This window comes from Toxotes jaculatrix, chromosome 8 (genome assembly GCF_017976425.1).
Source record: "Toxotes jaculatrix isolate fToxJac2 chromosome 8, fToxJac2.pri, whole genome shotgun sequence".
In the NCBI taxonomy this organism is placed as follows: domain Eukaryota; kingdom Metazoa; phylum Chordata; class Actinopteri; family Toxotidae; genus Toxotes; species Toxotes jaculatrix.
The window spans coordinates 10,662,678-10,681,002 of NC_054401.1; the positions used below are offsets into that span (position 1 = coordinate 10,662,678).

The 18,325-nt window shown below is 40.0% G+C and overlaps 2 protein-coding genes across 2 annotated transcripts; one reads left to right on the plus strand and one right to left on the minus strand.

Moving 5' to 3' along the window:
• The first annotated feature begins 4 nt into the window (after positions 1-4).
• On the plus strand, positions 5-1,137 carry ndufa3 (NADH:ubiquinone oxidoreductase subunit A3). Its single transcript, XM_041043789.1, has 4 exons — positions 5-104; positions 374-448; positions 725-802; positions 941-1,137. Exons 1-4 carry the CDS (start codon positions 5-7, stop codon positions 1,030-1,032), a joined length of 345 nt encoding a protein of 114 aa, XP_040899723.1. The 3' UTR covers positions 1,033-1,137.
• A 3,174-nt stretch (positions 1,138-4,311) lies between these two features.
• zgc:158689 (uncharacterized protein LOC791177 homolog) lies at positions 4,312-13,209 on the minus strand. Its single transcript, XM_041044551.1, has 15 exons — positions 13,082-13,209; positions 10,834-10,972; positions 10,515-10,590; positions 10,207-10,293; positions 9,538-9,599; positions 9,145-9,216; positions 8,716-8,853; positions 7,977-8,129; positions 7,481-7,657; positions 6,740-7,394; positions 6,448-6,649; positions 6,067-6,129; positions 5,451-5,619; positions 5,272-5,312; positions 4,312-4,728 (listed from the first exon to the last, which is right to left on the minus strand). Exons 2-15 carry the CDS (start codon positions 10,879-10,881, stop codon positions 4,656-4,658), a joined length of 2,016 nt encoding a protein of 671 aa, XP_040900485.1. The 5' UTR covers positions 10,882-10,972; positions 13,082-13,209; the 3' UTR covers positions 4,312-4,655.
• Between the last annotated feature and the right edge of the window lie 5,116 nt (positions 13,210-18,325).

Sequence of the window (18,325 nt, forward strand, 5' to 3'; positions counted from 1 at the left end):
CCTGATGTTTGTGTGCGACGGACGCAGAAAAAACACGTCAGTTAGGAGCTACTACATTTCCCATGTGCACCCGCTCTGTTCAACTACAAAAGACAACATGGCGGGTATGTGGATATTTTGTCATCTTTTGCACGCATAACCGGTGACATTAGTTTTAACGATCCTTCAACGTAAATAAATAAATGCCTTAAATGATCGAAATTACGGCAGTTAGGTCTCAGAGTTACTTTAACACAATGATAGCCATTCGAAATAAAACGAAAAATGTGACCTTGGATGTGTTGCTAACTGTGGCTAACGTTAGCTAACCGTAGGCTGATAGTCAGCTGTGGAGGATTTTAACCAGCCTGATTTTGTTTTTGTTTTTCTACAGGAATCGGAGCTTTCCTGAAGAATGCGTGGAATAAAGAGCCCGTTATCCTGGTATCTTGTGCGATTGGAGTGTTAGGTCAGTAACCTGCCTCTTACATTTAATCTAGCCCAGAAATGTGTGAGACACAGCACAACATTGATGTAAAAAGACAGAATTACTGATGTCCCACATGATCTGCTGAAGAGTGTCTAAGAGCCAGGAAACTTAATCTTAAATTTCAACTGTACTTAAGAACAGAGATGTGCTCACACTCTTGTTACTGTTGTGGGGACCTTAACCAGTGACTTTTCTCAACTGATCACTGTAAACACTGTGTACTAAAAGTGAAGTTAATGTGTTGTATCTCCTCAGGTATTGCTCTGCCGTTTGTCAGCCCCATCACAAAGTACACAGGAATGATCAATGCAGCTGTGCCATACAACTACCCAGGTAAACACTGTTGTCATATTATAGCAGGTTGTCTTCGGGGTCACATTTCTGATGGAGTGGTGTAACTCTCCAAATTAATACCTGTTCAAGTTCAGTTCAAAATATTAAAGCTTCTCCTCATTTTTTTTCCCACTGCAGTTCCTGTGCGAGATGATGGAAGCATGCCTGATGTCCCTTCCCATCCATGTGAACCCAAAGGAGATAACCTTGAATGGCTTAAAAAGCTCTAACTTCACATTCTCACGATCAACACCTGTGCTGTTCCCCTTGTTCATATCTGTCTGCATAGCTGCTCCACTTATCAATGTCCCACAATAAAGACTATAAAGACTGTCTATTTAATTCTGCTTGTGTGCCATGTTGTTTGGTTTGGATACATTCAATACATTTGGAAGGCATGTCTTTGTAAACTAACCTTGCATGAAGAGTTCAGATGTTTTCTTAGTCTAATTGCTTTAGTTGAACAGGGCTTAAGCTTAGATTCTCTGGTCTTACAGTATTTTATTTTGACTTTAAAAAACATTTTGATAATTTGCTTAGATAAAAAAAAAATAGAAATGTTACTGTAATTTGCTACAGCTGTTAGAATTTGAACATGAAGCTACAATATCAATTTCATATGTCTCGAGTGAACCTTGCTTCAAATCTACTTGGCTTTCCACCGCAGGATAGCTGCTGCATTTGTAGACCAAAGTGTGAAACAAATGTAATTCTTCTGTTAGAAAACATGGCTCAAGGTTAAGATTTCTGTGTGATTTTACAGAGCAGATCATGAGAGTTACAACTAAGCTTCAACACAACCCTGATCCTTCAGAGGAGGCTTAAGATGACAAAGCTGGAACCCGATTAATGCTGTCTGAAACTGAATTCCTTGTTTCATTCCAGCGCAGCTCTACTTGCATAAGTAAGAAAGGCAGCAGAACAATATGTAGTGCAGTGCCACATTAAATCCCTTAAAAATTAAGACCTACCATTTAATACGGTTCTGAGGATTATTTGGTGTTATAATGCCTAGTCATTTCAAAGGCATTTTAACATTCTTCATGCATGCAGAAGAAAAGAATTTCTTTCATAGAACTTTTATTCCATAACATGTTGATATTAAGTATTTCAGGTAAAGAATATCTTCCTCAGCAGTATTCTTCATTGTAACAAAATATCTTCTGCTGTCACCAGGAGTTCATGCCATTCATGCAATTCAGAAAACAGCCTGACAGTTTGTTTCCATTGCCGCATTTTGTTTTACAGAATCAAGGAACTATGTAAAATTGGAGTGCAATGTTAAAACAATATTTCACCCTGGAAGAAGAGTTTTGAACTTTGGATAAATTCCTGTTTTTAGTGAGAAGTGTTCCTGGAAATGAGCAGCAACAAACGTATGTTTGTTACATGTGTTTTTCACATTCTACTGTACAATATGTACAGCGACGATGCAGATTGCAAGTATCTTTGAGACATCTACACATACACTTTTCAATACAGACAATAACCTGTAGACTTGCTTTAAATTTATGTATTCATTTTGCCAGCATTGTTACATATTTATAGTTCTATGTATGCTATGTAATTTTTCTATAGCAATCATTTCTACATCCTAACATGTCTCTACAGGCAAAATGTTTTGTTTTCTCACATTTCTCACCAAACTCACATATTTCATTCTATTTTGGCTTTGATGGACCACTAATATGGGCAACTACAACAGTGACAACTTACTTTTATTCAAAAATTGAGTCTAGATGAATCAATATTCTCAGTTTAAACCACATTCAAACCTACATAGGTGAATAATATGTCATTCTGTATTTCACTGTGTCACTGAGTAAGAGGTATTTTTTCCTCCTCTGTGTTCAGAGCAGGAGAGAAAAGTCTGAATAAGACGACTTACAGATTCACAGAGCTTCCGGTAATGGAGGTTTACTGCTTCTGCAGCTTCTCCAAAGTCAAAATGTTCCACCAAAGTGAAGTATCATTGTAAAAAGAAGTCAAATAAAAGTCATACAATCACACATTTTAAGCACTATTTACAAGCATGAATAAGCATAAGTTCTATCATTTTACTGTCACCTTTATTTACGATGCCATTCTACTCAAAGCAATATATCTGGTGTTAGAAATGATTTTCTACAACAACTTGTGGGTGATCTCTTGAATCTTAAAGGTGCTAAAACATCACAGCAACTCAAGGCAATACAACAGGAAAACAACCATTTCAGTTCGCGCAGACACAAAATTTCACCACTTTGCAAGAGGCGACTACAGAGCTACAGAATATTACTTTGGATATCTCTAGTTTACCATGAACACTTGCTCAGACATTGGTCAACTTCCCAAATGCTTTCTTCATCACTTTCATAGACACATTTCTCCCAATAAAACTCCTATCCTTTCATCTGTCTTGGCTTTCACATCTCTCTTGAAGATTCTGCTCAGTCTGGTAAACATACAACTAAGATTGACTAGCCTAGATGTTGAAAAGCTTTAGATTTGGGACTGAAAATGAATCAAGAAGACATCAAATCCAAAGACTAAGCACTCAAATTTCTCATTCTTAAGACTCTGAGCCATCCACAACATGCTACTTTCTAAAAAGAACGCTTCCTTCAATAATAACATCAATCCTATCGTTCAGCTATTAACTGTTACAGTTTGTGTCTGTGAAGCTAATGAGCTTTTCTGTTTCTTTGTTTTGTAGGAGTTGCTCTGTATTAAATAAATACAATTTTGAGGATTTCACTCAGTGCTTGCACTGGGAAATGAACAAGTTTCACCGATAAATCATTTGAATAATCACATTTAAGGTAGAGTGTGTTTTTACATTGTTATCTTGAGCTTAGGCAAAGAGTTAAACTAATTCAAAAATCTACATTCATAAAATACTAATATGTAACTTCACAGCAGCAGAATGTGTTGTGTTAAATGTCAGAAACACATGATGTAACTGACAGGGACGTGTAAACTCACACAGCATCGCCCATGTTCAGAAATTTTAAGGTAAAAATGACACAAAAATAACTTAGTGTGCCAATATCATTAAAATACACCAAGTATCTCTCAGCCAAACAACCAAGTTTTAAAAATAGAAAAACCATGAATATATTTTAAAAGTTCACCTTCATTGAAACCAAGAGAATGGCAGCTTCTCTAAAAAATAGAATATTGTAAAAGCACTTTTAGAGTACGAGCCTGTCCTCTTCCCGTAACACTTCATTACAGTCCAGGTGAAAGTTAACAACCTGCAATTAGGAGCCAGTCCCTAGATCAGCTGAACAGAAAAAAAAACTTTCTGAATATGGCACAAAAACAAACAAACAAACAAACAAAAACACTATATTAAAGTTACGTCAAGAAAAAAAAATTGCACTGTAAAACGATAAAAGATACAAGAGGCATCCTTGACAGGCCAGAACAAACCTAAAAATGTTAGTTATTCTGAATGAGAAAGATACATATACAAGCTAAGTACAGCCAAACATCATACTTCTGTTTCAGAAAAACTAGCCTAGAGTTTATTTTAATGCCCATATTTCACTCAAACTGGACTTTCAGTTATCACAATAGTCCTGTTTCTAATTTCTCCTATTAACTACTTTAACGGTGAATGAACTGTGATCATATTTATAACCAATCAGCCTTTACACATGAGCCTTTTATACTTTGATTTTAAAATGTTCTGTTCCTGCACATGAAACACAATCTGTATTTGTTTAAATTGAATTTAAAAAAACATTCAGAGTAAAATAGTATTCAAAAGAGTCAATATGAACCAATGTGCCATTTCCAGGACTGGACCTGAGGCTTGATGAACTGACAGAGAACAGAAAACTGGATCATCACCGGTGGAATCAACCACTTACTCAATGATGGGAGCTGAGCGATCGTTGGTGACGGTTTTTCTGAGTCGTACGTGCGCAAATGGATTGGGCCTAAAAGAAAGAAACAATAAAAAAACAAAAGGAATCACACAATGAAACTGCATGAAAATCTACAGCCCTCCAATCCATCACAGCTGTTAAAACTAAAAGAGGCATCAGGGGCATCCTGGTGGCCTGTTACTGTAGGACATAACAGACATGTAATTGCAATCATCTGGGGATCTTTGTTGCATGTCATCCCCTCTCCGGTGTAAACAATCTAATAAAAGGAAAAGCCGATATGTATGAAGTCAAGTTAGTGTGCCTTATTTCTCTGTGGGACATCTACATCATGTTATGTACCCTGGTGATTAAAGGGGTACTCCACTGATTTAACCAGGGGATGTGAGAGAGAAAAAATTTAAGAATAGTCAAAATTGATAAAGCAAAGGCAGAGCTCTCCTAACATTTAGTCCCTAGTCAAGCTCCAAAACAGTGGATCATACAGTTCCCATCATGCATCTTGTATTACTGTAGACCCTCCCTCCCTGGTGAATGCCCACGTCTTTCAAACTTAGTGCCTGCAGTTAATAACAGAGGGTGCTGAAAATATACCTGGTTGGAGAAGGTGGTGGAGAAGCCAATTCTGAGGTGATCTGAAATATATAAGAAACAATGATAAATAGATTCCTTTTTTTATTCACTGTGTAATATCTGTCATTAGTATGAACGGGGAGGATCTGGCACATTTACTCTATCCTTTAACCTCTTCCCAAAGGTTTCATGTTTCTGACCTTGTTGCTGTCGGCCATGCTGTACGGGCGCGGGCGGAAGGTGCTGACCCTCTGGGGAGGAAGGGAACACTCCTCCTCCGACTCTGGGGTGAGCGCTGGCAGACCTGGAGACACCAGCTTGTCGAGCTGGCCGGTACTAGTGCTGTTAGCTTTAGATAAGAAGAGCGAGCTACAGAGAAGGTCACAGACAGAGAGGAGAGAATAGACAAGGAACAAAAAAGACAAAGGAAACAAACCGAGAGTTGAGACATGTTGAGGTTTTGAGTGAATTCATCAACAATGCTGTTGGTGTTGGAAAGAGAAGTGGAAAGATTGAAGGCCAAACAATAAGAGTATCAGTCTGCAGTTTATGAGCTTCTATGACTTTCTGTGCATCTGGCATGAAAGATGTTTGATTTATTTAGGAATATGGATGGAAAAGGGAAGGATGTCATATTAGTTTCAACATGGAAATGATCCCCCACTTTTCAACATATTGCTCATATATTGACAGACTGCCTGAGCTGTAAAAGACTTAAGGGAAGAGGAGGAAGCATTTCTGTCAAAGTTGAGGGTCAAAGGTCATCAACAATCTTGAAACCCTGAGATATTAAGTGTTTGCTCTACACTGACTTACCTCCCGAAGTGATCGATCTTGCTGTGGTGTGGCTGAGTGTAGGAGAAAGGGAACCAGCCTTTCCTGTGAGGGAAATTTTTACTGAATGTGATCACTGCAACATTACAAAGTGAGGGCTTCAAGCACCAAGATAAAGCAGAGAATATGTCTTAAGTAAGACCAGGAAGACACTCACACATATGACATGTGAAGTCTTGTCAGGTAAGAAAGAAAGATTCCAGCTGGAAAAAATGTTGTCTTCTGCCATTAAGACCTTTTAGAGTCTTCTAATTTTGGCCATTATAACAATGCTAAAGGTTAAAAGGCCCTTTCAGGTTACACAGCAGATAATTCAGTGGTTTTCAACAGTTTCTGCAGCAGTGTGTGATTTGTAAAACCTACCGTCCAGTACGCTCATTCTGACCGTAGTGCCACCCGTCTCTGGGCTCAGAGATGAGCAGGGTGATGTTGTCACCAGGCAGGAAGTGCAGTAAGCAAGCCCCGCCCCCTACTCCGCCACCCTCCGATGCTCCAGGACTGTGAGAAAACATGGCTTCCACACGTGCAGGTCCAGACAACGGCAGCATCCTGGGGAGACTAGAGCCTTGATACAAAAGAAAAGAAGAAGATGAGCAGAGAAGGTTTCAGATGAAGACACACACAAACCAGACAGACATACAGTGACACATCTTACCCTGAAAGCCGCCCAGCCTCATTTCACTGACAGGTCTCCTCGGCAGTGGAAGTGTTGCTGTAGCAGACATTTCTCCAGCCTTAAACAGCCAGGGATTATGTGATGGGGATGAAGCGTTGCTCCCTCCAGGTCCCACCTGTTGGTGCAACAGCTGCACAGGAGTCATGGCCCTGGAGAGAGGAGCGCTGTGAGGGAGCGGAGGACTGTGAGGAGCACTGTGTGGAATGGGGAGGGTCATGCCGTGCAAGGAGCTGCTGGCTGGGGAGATCTGACTGAGTGACATCACCGTGGAAGGGATGAGGCTCGGGGAGAGGTTGGACGTGTTGGTGGCTAGGAGGAGGGAGCTCTGCTGGGCCAAGCCACTGGACGTGGTGGGAGTGGATGTAGCAGGACTGGGGCTGCCACTGGTGGTGCTGTCAGGGAGGGGACTGGCTGATGCACTGAGGGGTGTGCTGGTGTGCTGAGGAGAAGCTCCTCGTGATGAACCTCCAGCAGCTCCAGAACCTCCTCCAGTGGATGACGCAGAGTGGAAAGTCTGGGGGGAGCCCTGAGGAGGACAGGTGTCACTCTGGGAGGAGGAGGGGAGCGAGCGCTGCTGCTGGGAGCGACTGGAATCTCCGTTCAACAGAGGAGGGACTTCCTGAACAGACAGCCTCTGAAAAACCAAGAAGAGATAACCAACAGAAATTATTGTCAATGCTAAAGTCCAAAGTACACATCAAATATCTGACCTGAACTTACCTGTTCTGGCTGGGCAGAGCCGAGCTTGGTGTGGCGGAGGACCTCGGCTATTCCAGCAGCCCCTGAGCTTTGAGGCGCAGTGTGACGCAGCAGGTTCAGAGCCCGCTCTGGGAGTTTTGTCGGCTGAGAACACGACTGCTGCCAAGATGACAGTTTCTGTGACAGAAGCTCCCTGACCTGGGTTATTTTCACAAGCACAAAAGAGAAAAGCCCAACACCGTTAAAGACTAAGACTGAAATGCTTCTATATTTTCTTATTTTCTATTCTATTGAAGATCTATGGCACCGAGGGATGAGAAGAATGAGCTCAGATCAGGGTATGATTACACAAACTTTGTGATAGGATACATTAACTGTTGGGTTTGGTCTTTTCATGCGATTTGTGTACTTGAACTGTGAGACCAACCACTAAAGACATCTGAATTTTTAATATTTCTACATGGGAAAGCTGAACTGTGACCTGACTAAATAAACTGTGTAAATGTGAACACATCACCTTGGAGTGGTAGTTAATGAGCAGCTTAGTGACACAACACTGTCTGTCCACCAGGAAGCAGTATCGTCTCCTCTCCTCAGTGAGCGCTGACCTGTAACCCGTGGCGACCAGCGTGTCCAGCTCACCTTGGCGACGACTCATCAACTCCACAAACTGAAGGAAAAGTCAGAAATGTGTCTGCAAACCCGAACATCCATAAATGCATGCACAGTCCTCACACAACCACACACAAACCCTGACATGCAGAGAGCACAGTACACAGAATGACCTTTAATGCTCTTTGCAAGGAGAGAGGAATAACATCATATCCTGCCTGTTGCACAATGATAACAAAATCCAAATTATAACATAAAATACTGTCCCCGTGACCTTTTCATACACACGCCTTTGAGTTCCCATTTTCACCCTCTTAGCGGCCAAATCTGCTCGCCCTCTTATATCATTCATGTTTCCTCCAGTTAAATGTTTTGCACTAAGTTGCTTGTTTTCTGAAAAATCAGCTGAGGCAGATTGATCTTTAATCTTATTCACGCCGACCTATTTCTCTCACACAAATGCTCACATAACTCTGCTTTTTAATCTGCTGTAGTGCTGAGTGAGATGTTTAGGATCCATGTGTTTGAAGGATTTCTCAAATGAAAGAGGTCACTGTGTCTGACTCACTTGTTTGTACATATTACTGTGTATGCATACGTTTCTTTTTTTCCACCACCCATGTGGTGCACTGGGCATCAGTTACCTGCATCTCTCTGTCTCCATATTTATTGGGGTGGCGACTGCCCTGGCTCTTCCTGCGGAGTTTCTTGAGCTGGGACTGGCAGCGCTCGATAGACTCGGATTTAGATCTCCTCTCACTCTGGTACTTCTTTAACGTGGCCTGACAGGAAAGCAGATAGAAATGTTGAAAGTCAGAAGATTTATTGTGATTTCTGTATAGAATGAATGAAATGAGGGATAATTTAACATTTAAGGGTGGTTTTCCAAAACCTCTTCAGTCCACTTTTATTAAGCTGAATTCAAATTTAAACAAATTTAAACTTCTTATGTATTTTTTGGTCAAACAAAAATCAAAACATTTAAAATAAAGCAACAATCCAGTTTTTCTCACAAAAATATGTGTATGTATGTAATATGAGCATGAGATATTTCACTAAACTTGTTAACATACTGTGAGGTACTTGATGTCCAGCTCCAACTTCTGCTCCAACTGTGCAAGCAGCTCAGAGTGAAACAGTTTCAACTGTTGATGAAAAGTTGCACATGTAGCATTTTAAATAATGTACAGAGACAGGTCAACATTCATTCTGAGTCATTTTACCAAACCAGAATGATGATTTAAACATGTTTTCTGACACTAAGCCCAACATCTGGAAACTAAATGATATTTAATATTATTTAAACATCATATGATGATTTTTAAAGTTTTGCTAAAAATCAAAAATGGTGAAATATTTATCACAGAGCACAATGCATCGCAATTTAAGCCACAATTTCAGTATTAAACCAAATAATCAGTTTGTCGTTATTTTTTATTTATGAACACACTGATGCTCAGTCTTACCACGTCTTCCAGCTGCACCTGAATCTGTCTGTGAACCTCAGCCATCTGAAACAGCGTGTCCCCTGTGAGGAGCAGCACAGCAGTGAAGGCATCAGCATCATATTATTTAAACCAAAAAACAATCCGATGTTTTTATTTGTTAGTGCCAAAAGCTGCAGATATCTAAAATCTGTGTGCTTATAATGGATGTCATCATCAACATCAATGCACAGACAGCAAAAAGACAACACATCAGTTAAAATGTCATAAAACTTGCTGCTTTGACACAATCTCTCATTTACAAAGTGGCGGTCAGCTGTGAGTCCCTCCCTCGGTCACACAGCACTGTAGTATGTGGTGGCTGGCATCTCGCCCTCCGACACTCCTGCCTGCCTCCCCCGCTGTTTTCAGCATTACAATGAGATCATGTGGTGTTGTTAATCTCCCAACAATGACCCTACTCTCTCCCTTTCCCTCTGTTCTCTCTCCCTCTCTCTGTCTCTCTACATTTCCTCATTCCCTCTCGTCTTCATCTCCTCACTCACAAACAGATTCAGCAGGCTCGCAGACTATTTTCAACTTCTCACCAGCTGCCACATTGACTCTGTAAACTTTATTAGGTCTATAGCCAATTCATTTTTTATTTTCTCCTCAACCCAGTCCTCCTCTCTCTACCAGCCGCCCACTCACCCAGCTCTTTGGAGCCTTGGCTGTCGCTCGCCAGTTCTCCAAGTTTCACCAGGGCATCAAAGTACCCCTTGGCAGCCACGGTTACTCCTGTAGAGGAGAGCAATTTTTAGAGGACATAAAAAAAATTCTGTGTAGTTTGTTTAAAATTAGGTATAGAGTCTGGACCTTCCTTTAAAATATTCCTGTTTAATGATTCGGTAATTTAAAACTGACAACTTTAGTTGATTCATTACTCAGTGAATTAGAAATGCGGCTCTAAGGACAAATCAAAATCCTGTAATACATGAATTAGCCTGGGTTCAACTAACCTGTCAGGGCTTTCTCATAGTGTTTTCCCATGGTCACAAAGTTCTTCAGACTGGGGTTGAACTGGTCCAAAATCCCCTGTTGGCAATGATATACACAGGTAACATGACAGGCAAATTATGGCACGCAAATCTGTAGACAGAATGGAAATCTGTCTAATCATTTCACTGCACATTGTACTGTGTACGATCGTATGTGTGACTAATTTTTGAATCATTAAAAAATATCTTCTGTAGCCACATGATAAGCTGGTCAATGGAAAGCACTGGAAAAATATCTTAATTCACTGGTGGGACAGACAAGCAGATAATAACATTATACCTTGTAGACATTTTCTGTCATCTTGTTGACCTCTTCCGTTCGAGACATTTTTCTTCTCTTACGTATGTACTGCTACTACGTACGGTTGTATTGTCTCCTGTTGTTCAGGGTCCTAGGCTTTAGAGTAAACACAAATCCCCTAAAAGAAGAAAAAAATGAGTGATTATTCAGCACAATCATATATCAACATATTCACCTCTACAGAGGACATGGGACGTCAAAGCACTTACAGTATTTTTATTTATCTGCACTCAAGCTGAAATGACCAGTCCATCGACAGGAAATTTATTGACAATTATTGTGGTAATTGATCAGTTTTTTTAATGGTTATTTTTCAAGCAGAAATGTGAAACATAAATTGGTTTTAGGTTATCAAAGTTTTTTTGTTGTAAATGATTGACAATTGGCAACATACACTAGTGTCAGATATTTCTCATAGTCCATAGGTAAACAGAACCTCCTCAAACACCTCTATTCAGTCAGTCATCTTTCTATGAAGGACTGGAGATTTAAATCAGACAGGGGATTTCTAAGGCCACTGAACCATCACAACAAGAGATGAGAATGTCACGCCGTCTTCGGTTTTCTGTCTGAGGGCAGCAGTGTTATTTTCACATGAATCCCCTCTGAATCTTAGCTGCCAGTTTCTACATTATCGCTTCGCAACATTACGACAACCCAAATATTTCTCCAAGATTCGTGTGCCAGACGAGTTATAGCATTTCAGATAAGAACAATGGGCTCCCCGAGTCCAAGTCACAGGTGTCAGAGCACTGAACAAACATGTGACAACAATGTTTCCTCAGCAGAGAGGACGATCAAGAGGGGGGCCACTCCAGGGTCAAAGGATTTCCAGTCTGGATCTGATGGCAAAAGACTCACTCGAATCACTCAGTTTTCCCTGTGCAGCCTTCCTTTGTTATCACAGCAAGATTACAGAGAAAACGTTGACCCAGATCAACTAATGGTATATGACACAAAGAAAACATTTCCAGACTCTTGCTCATTAAGGCCACCCTGGTGTAGTCTGTAATTTGTCAGAGTGCCAGTAAGGGTCTGCAGGATAAGACAAAAAAGTGGGAGCTTTGTCCTGAGTGTTTTATTTGGTTTGAAGGGCTTTATAACCGCACATATGCTTTAAAATGATGATGAAGTGAAACATTGACGCTAGATAAAGTATTTATGTATGTATATTCGAGCTTGGTGTGGTTCAGTTCTAAGAAATAGAGTGCTGTTTGTTTCAGGATGCAACAGGAACAGTCTGCAGGTGGTTGGGGAACTGATACAGAAGGTGCATTCATGTGGGTTAGCCTCTTTAAATTTCTTAAAATGTGAGAAGATGTAAACACTGCATTTAAAAACCATTCATTTCGCTGCAAAAGGGACATGAATTCAAACAAATTACAGAAACAGCCAATAGTGTTTAAAGGATGCATGCATGTAAAGCTGAAACAGTTAACAGTTCATTGCTTAGATGGTCAAGAGAAAAATAATCTGCAGCTGTTCTGATAATGGATTAATCTTTAAAATCCACGGTTAACGCTTCTCATTTGTGAGGATTTGCTGAGTTTCTTATTATATCATTATAAAATGAATATCTTTGGGTTTTGGACGGTTGGTCAGAAAAAAACAAGACATTTGAAGATGTCCCCCCTCAGAGTCTGGGTTGGACATTTTTCCACATTTTGCTTGACACTTTGTGGGCGAAACAATCAACTGAGACATTTACCACCATCATTTCTTGCAGCCACACATGCAAGACTGACAGATACTTTATACTTTCTGTTGGTTTTAAAGGTATTATTTTAAGGTGAAATGACTCCAGATACTTATAGCATTGACTTCTTGCATTTCTCTAAACATCAGTTCATGTGTAACACTGCAGCTAAAAGTGGTCCTCTAGAGTTAAATGGACCTTTTCTTCCACACACACCTCATCTCATTTAAACAACATCAAACGCTAGATGTGTGGAGCGTTTTGACTAACTAAAGCACGTGCAAAGTATCCTAATAATGAAGAGCAAATTGTGAAAGGCACTTTTTAAAGTAGAAACACAGATAAATCGGTGCGGTGATTGCACAGTGGAGGTTTTTCCTGAATGAAAATGCGCCCTGCCGTTTGTCCACCCTGTGCAGTCCAATAACAGCTACCTGTTGATCTCAAACGCTCAGCTCTGCTCCCATTTGTACAACAGTAACAAATAATTAAGCTACTTTTTTTTTTTAGAAAAAGAAAGAAGTTACATACCTTTTCTGATCTCATTGTTGGAAACGATAAAGGCTTCCTGCGCGTCTTTCAGAGTTTAATGAACAGTACAACACCCCCCTCTTTTCTTCCTATTAGACTACTTTCCCCTCTCCGTTAGTTAGTGGGGGGTTGCTTCATCCAGCAGAGCACTAAATCTCAACTCCCCTCCACCCCTTTTTCACATGGCCCTCTCTCTCTCTCTCTCTCTCTCTCTCTCTTTCTCCCCTCTCACACTCTTCCTCCCCTCTCCTCCCTCTGCCTCTCCTTACTCCCAGGAATCGGGGTCAGATATTTGGTGCCGTTCAGTACCTCTCCTCATTACTGAGCCGATTATCGACATGCCTGCACGCCCGCAAAAACCGGCCAGAAAAACCACCGACAAGCAGCCCCCACCACCACGGCCACCACCACCACCGCCGCCACCTCTACCACTCCAATGCAACCAGCTCCCTACCGTTGGAAGCCACAGTCAGCCTGCCATTCTGCGTCTGCCTCTCTCTGTCTCCCTCTCTCACTCGGGCAGAATAACAATGAGCTAACGGGACCTCGTCTGAATAGCAGCAGCAGGAGGAGAATAATGACTTGAACTTTTTAAGCCAAAGACAGAGCAGCACAGGCAGGCCTATCGCTGGCCTACATACACCCGGCCCATCACACATTCCTGCTCCCCATTCTCAGAGGGAGGACAGAGGAGGAGGAGGTGGAGGCCCTGCATGGACACAAGGCCTTTCATTTACCGCAATACACTGATGAAAGGTTGATATGAATGTAAAGGTCCTTGAGAGGAGTGTTTCCAAAGAGTTTGGGGTCAGGTGTGGACTAATATTTTTTAAAACTGTGGTAAAAACTTAGTAACTAAGTACATTTACTCAAGTACTGGATTTAAGCCCCATTTGAAGTATTAGTACTTTACTCAGGCCACAACAAGGCCTCCAGAAATACTGAAATCAGGAGTCCCTCTAATGCAACTCCCACCACTCACAAAAGTTTTGAGCAAAACACAAAAAGATTCCATATATTTTTAAAAGGATGCCACTTTAGGTCTAAATGATATTTTACAGCCTTCATCATGTAGGCAGGAACAGGGGAAAAGTGCTGAACCCCTTATTTCTTAATATTTTTAATAATAAATTGAATTTAAATAATAATAATAATTTAAAGTTAAAAGTTGTGACTCGCTGTAATTACTCCATGTGCAGATGGCTAATTCAAATTCTTAAAGTGATATTTGATGACTGGGTCACAGAGCTTGCATTAAAAAATTAATCAGTAAAAATACACAAATACTGGCTGCAACTTTGAGAGTATTGTATGAGGTTAGAGTACACCATTTTCCTCCAAAATGTGGTGGAATACAAACTAGAGAAAAATAATGCAGAATAAAGATACCCATATAAACAGTTTTGTTGTACATGATGTACGCAGGCTCTATAAAGCAGTTATTCATTCCTCGCAGCAACTCTGACTTTCTCTTAAGGCCCCATTAAATACATAAACTTATTTTTTAGAGACATGAAAAGAACCTTGTAAGCTGACATCACATCACCTGCAAGAGATTCAAGTGTCTGACTGAAGCCGTCTTGTGTTGCAGTTGCAAGCTTTCCCCAGAGGATGGCGATGGCAAGACATGATTACCTGTATCACTTCCACTGCAAGAGACTCAACAAGTTGTGGTGCAACATGCATCTGTAGCTTGAAAAGCAGAAAAAGAGATTAAGAAATCCAAAAACACAATTGCACACACACATATAAATGTACATCATTTACAAAGAAGCTCAGTCAGTTTTGAATAAAGCCAATAAATCAGATTTTCAGCACAGCTACTATGTAAAGCAGTTTCTACCCAGGTGTAACTTTACTGTCTTCACTGTCCACATGCACTGTCCTCACCTCATCACTGTAGCTCATTGCCTCTCCACACAATCAAAAACACTACTAGCACTAACAGCAGTACTTAATATAACTGGACACAAGCTTGTCCAGGATCATCTCTCCATCCATAAGGCTCTTTCCATTATCAGAGCATCCTCCAGTTTTCCGGCCGTGGCAGACGAGTGTGCTCTGTAGGGTTCCGGGTCACTTGGTTCAGTGTTGAGGGGAACATTGGAGCTTCTGTGGTCTCGTGTCCTTGGACATGAGCCGTAAAGCTGTTTGTGTCGGCTCGCTTCCTCAGGGCCTAATTCACACGAGCTAAGGAGATTGACAGACAGGAGAACTCAGCTCACACTGACCTATTAATCAATAAAAATGAGTCATAGGCATTTTTCCCATCTATCTATCCATCTACCTTCTCGTTATCACACACTGTCTGACTGAACACACTAACAAAGCAGACTTGTGTTTCTGAAACAGGTTATGTTTTTAGGTTTGCCTGATTGTAGACCACCCAGCTGAGTGTCAGCCAACATTTTTCCTTGGGCTCTATCCAAATGTGTCACACACAAAGAGTGTAGGAGGCACTGTAGTGTCAAAGTTTGCTCAAACATATATATCAACAAATCAACATATAAGAATATATAGTAACTTTCTGGATGTAAAATCAACCTAAGACATAACAGAAACCAGACATGTGCTCTCAAATACAAATTATTTATGACACTTCATTTTGTTTAGGTGCATTGAAAAGGTGTTGTTCCTTCTTACTTCCCTCATTAAACCTAAATCATAAATGAGCATGGGGGAGATAAAGGTAAAGATTAGTTTAAAAAAGGATTTTTAGATTTTGGCATGACTGGTATGGGGATTGACTGAATTCTCCTTGATTGAGTTATCTTAAAGGCCCATTGCTTTATTACTACAAAAGGGGAAAAAGCCTTTATCATGCCGACATAATTTATTACATATTTATTACCCTACCAATCTTCCTCAAACTCAAGGGTGATGCTGTTCAGTGTTGCGAAATAACCACAGTGCATCAAACACACCTGAGGTAAAATGCTTTAACAGCTGCTTTTTACAAGTAAATAACTTTTTAACAGCCTTTCACAATAAAATGAACCTTGCCAATGTGAACATCTGCAGTGCATTTTATTGTGAGATATATGGGCAGGCTGTTTTTCTTTAAGTCATTGATCTGATGAGATGTGATATGATTATAACATGCTACTGTAACCAGTTTTATTCTGTGAAATTTCATGTTTCTGCAAAACACGACACTCATGGTTAAAAATAGTTTTTTGACAAATTACAAATGATACAAATATTAAGTAAATGTTTGCAACTTTTTAAGTAAAAAGATTTGTGCGCAACACTTAAATTATGTTTAGACATTTCTGGAAAACTTGACTCTCCTCTGTTAAGATGCTTTAATACGTAATGAGGCAGACACACAGAGTCATGTCACGAACTTTGACTCCTCGCCCTATTCACCTGAGAAGTTCACCTCTTTAATCCTTAATACTCAACAGGTGTCAGTTGGCCTGAGAGGATGTCTCAGGTGATAATTTGTTCTTTTTGTCAGAAAAAAAATTCACCTAGCAGGAGGTTGAAATTTCATCAAACTCTGTGAGCAGTCTTGAACTTATGAAGAAAAATAAGAAGATCAATATCAACTAATTTTAAGATAAAGAAAGCGGTTGTGGCCAACATATGCCAGTGTGTCTGAACCTGTTACCTAATGTTAATGTAAGTATAAGTGTCTGGCCTCTAATCATCACGCAGGCTCCATTGTCTCTGTGTTGTGTGATTTATTTTGACCTTAAAGCAGCCATCTGCTGTCCTGCCTCAGCCTCTCTGGCTGTCAGTCAGACGAGGAATTAATCAGGCCAATTACTCCCGTGCTGAGATCTAGGTGAGCCATGTGACACTTGCTTTACTGGAAGAGCTGAGGCCAATGTTTTTGTCCTGTTAGACATCATAAAAGAAAATCAGAGGACAAACTTTAAAAAAGGGGCTGTCAGAGCAAGGGAATTGAAGGCCTGATTTATACGATTTCCAGAATTAAGAAAATTTCCAGGATAAAAACAAAGATGGTGCAAATGTAAGATACCAAAAGACAATGTAAAGACAGTGTGACAGGAAAAGAGGTGTGGTCAACAAAGAGGAAGGATGGGAGGAGAGGAGGAGAGAAAAGAGAGGTAGAAACAATGAGGGAGGGATAGAAGGAGTTGAGCACTCCTCTGGAGTAAATCTCTCTCAATCTGATCAGTGAGTGATGTTCACTTACTCACTACAAGTTCACAGTGTGGAAACACAAGCTGCACTCACAGGGACTCTACGGTAAGGAAGCTTTTTCAGTATTCAGCATTTAAATGGACCAGTGTGTTAAATGTCACATTTATTTCATTCATTTCAAAGAGGCAGCTGAAGAGCCACAGTGTTCCTCTGTGTTTACCTGTGACCATTTAGAGGCAAAGAAACGCAAACTTTTTTTCAGTCGGGAAAAGAAAACATGTTCACAGATTTGAACATCCTGTTAAAATTAATAAATGATAGTTAGTTGATTATTAAAAGATTACATGAAACAGCTCAAGTTTGTATTTTAAAACAGCTCAGCAACTATCAATTTGAAAAAGGTAGGAAAGTAACATGAAAATAACATGAAAATATTTATTTATTCATGTAACTTTGCAGTAACTCAAGGCAGCAGAGTCTGTTTTTGTCTGGATGGTTCTTTTGAACAGTTTTATTATGGAATATAGTTTCATTCTTGTTTCTAGCTATGGTTTTTATTATATGGGTATTTAATTCCTATGGTTTGTTATTCTGTGTTTGTTGAACAGGAAGAGAGCACTGTAATTTCCATGGTTTTTTTTTTGTTTTTTTTGGGGTGACTAGAATGAACTTTGAAGCAACAGATTTAAAAATGCATGAAAATGAACTGGAACCCAGTACTGGTGGAAATTAGAGGTAAATTTATAATTATCAGTTTTCTCAAAAGCTGTTTTTTAATTTTCATGGAAAGGGAAGTGATCTTTTAACCCTGTGAGACCTGAACTATGAAAGAATGGTCAGAAAATTCTAATTTTTCAAATATGAACTCTTTATTTGTCCCTTTGACAAAATGTAAAAAAAAAATAATTAAAAAAATAAATTCTAATTATATTTTTTGTTTGTATCACACATGTCAAAACATTTGGAAAAGTGAGGGGGGTCCACCAGGAGTCAGTATACGAGCATAAGAGTTCATCTAAAAGGGTTAAATGCAAAGTTTATGCTTGATGGTGATGCAATGAGTCCCAGAAATGTGGGTATCATATATGATACGTACGGGCTCACAGGGTTAAACAATTAAACAACTAAACA

Excerpts from the sequence above, each read along its gene's own strand:
- ndufa3 (XM_041043789.1), top strand. The coding sequence starts at position 5 with ATGTTTGTGTGCGACGGACGCAGAAAAAACACGTCAGTTAGGAGCTAC. Across the intron at positions 449-724 it reads TTGTGCGATTGGAGTGTTAG|GTATTGCTCTGCCGTTTGTC; the intron begins GTCAGTAACCTG and ends GTATCTCCTCAG. Across the intron at positions 803-940 it reads TGTGCCATACAACTACCCAG|TTCCTGTGCGAGATGATGGA; the intron begins GTAAACACTGTT and ends TTCCCACTGCAG.
- zgc:158689 (XM_041044551.1), bottom strand. The coding sequence starts at position 10,881 with ATGTCTCGAACGGAAGAGGTCAACAAGATGACAGAAAATGTCTACAAG. Across the intron at positions 9,217-9,537 it reads AGGTGCAGCTGGAAGACGTG|TTGAAACTGTTTCACTCTGA; the intron begins GTAAGACTGAGC and ends TTTCATCAACAG. Across the intron at positions 7,658-7,976 it reads TCATTAACTACCACTCCAAG|GTCAGGGAGCTTCTGTCACA; the intron begins GTGATGTGTTCA and ends AAAATAACCCAG.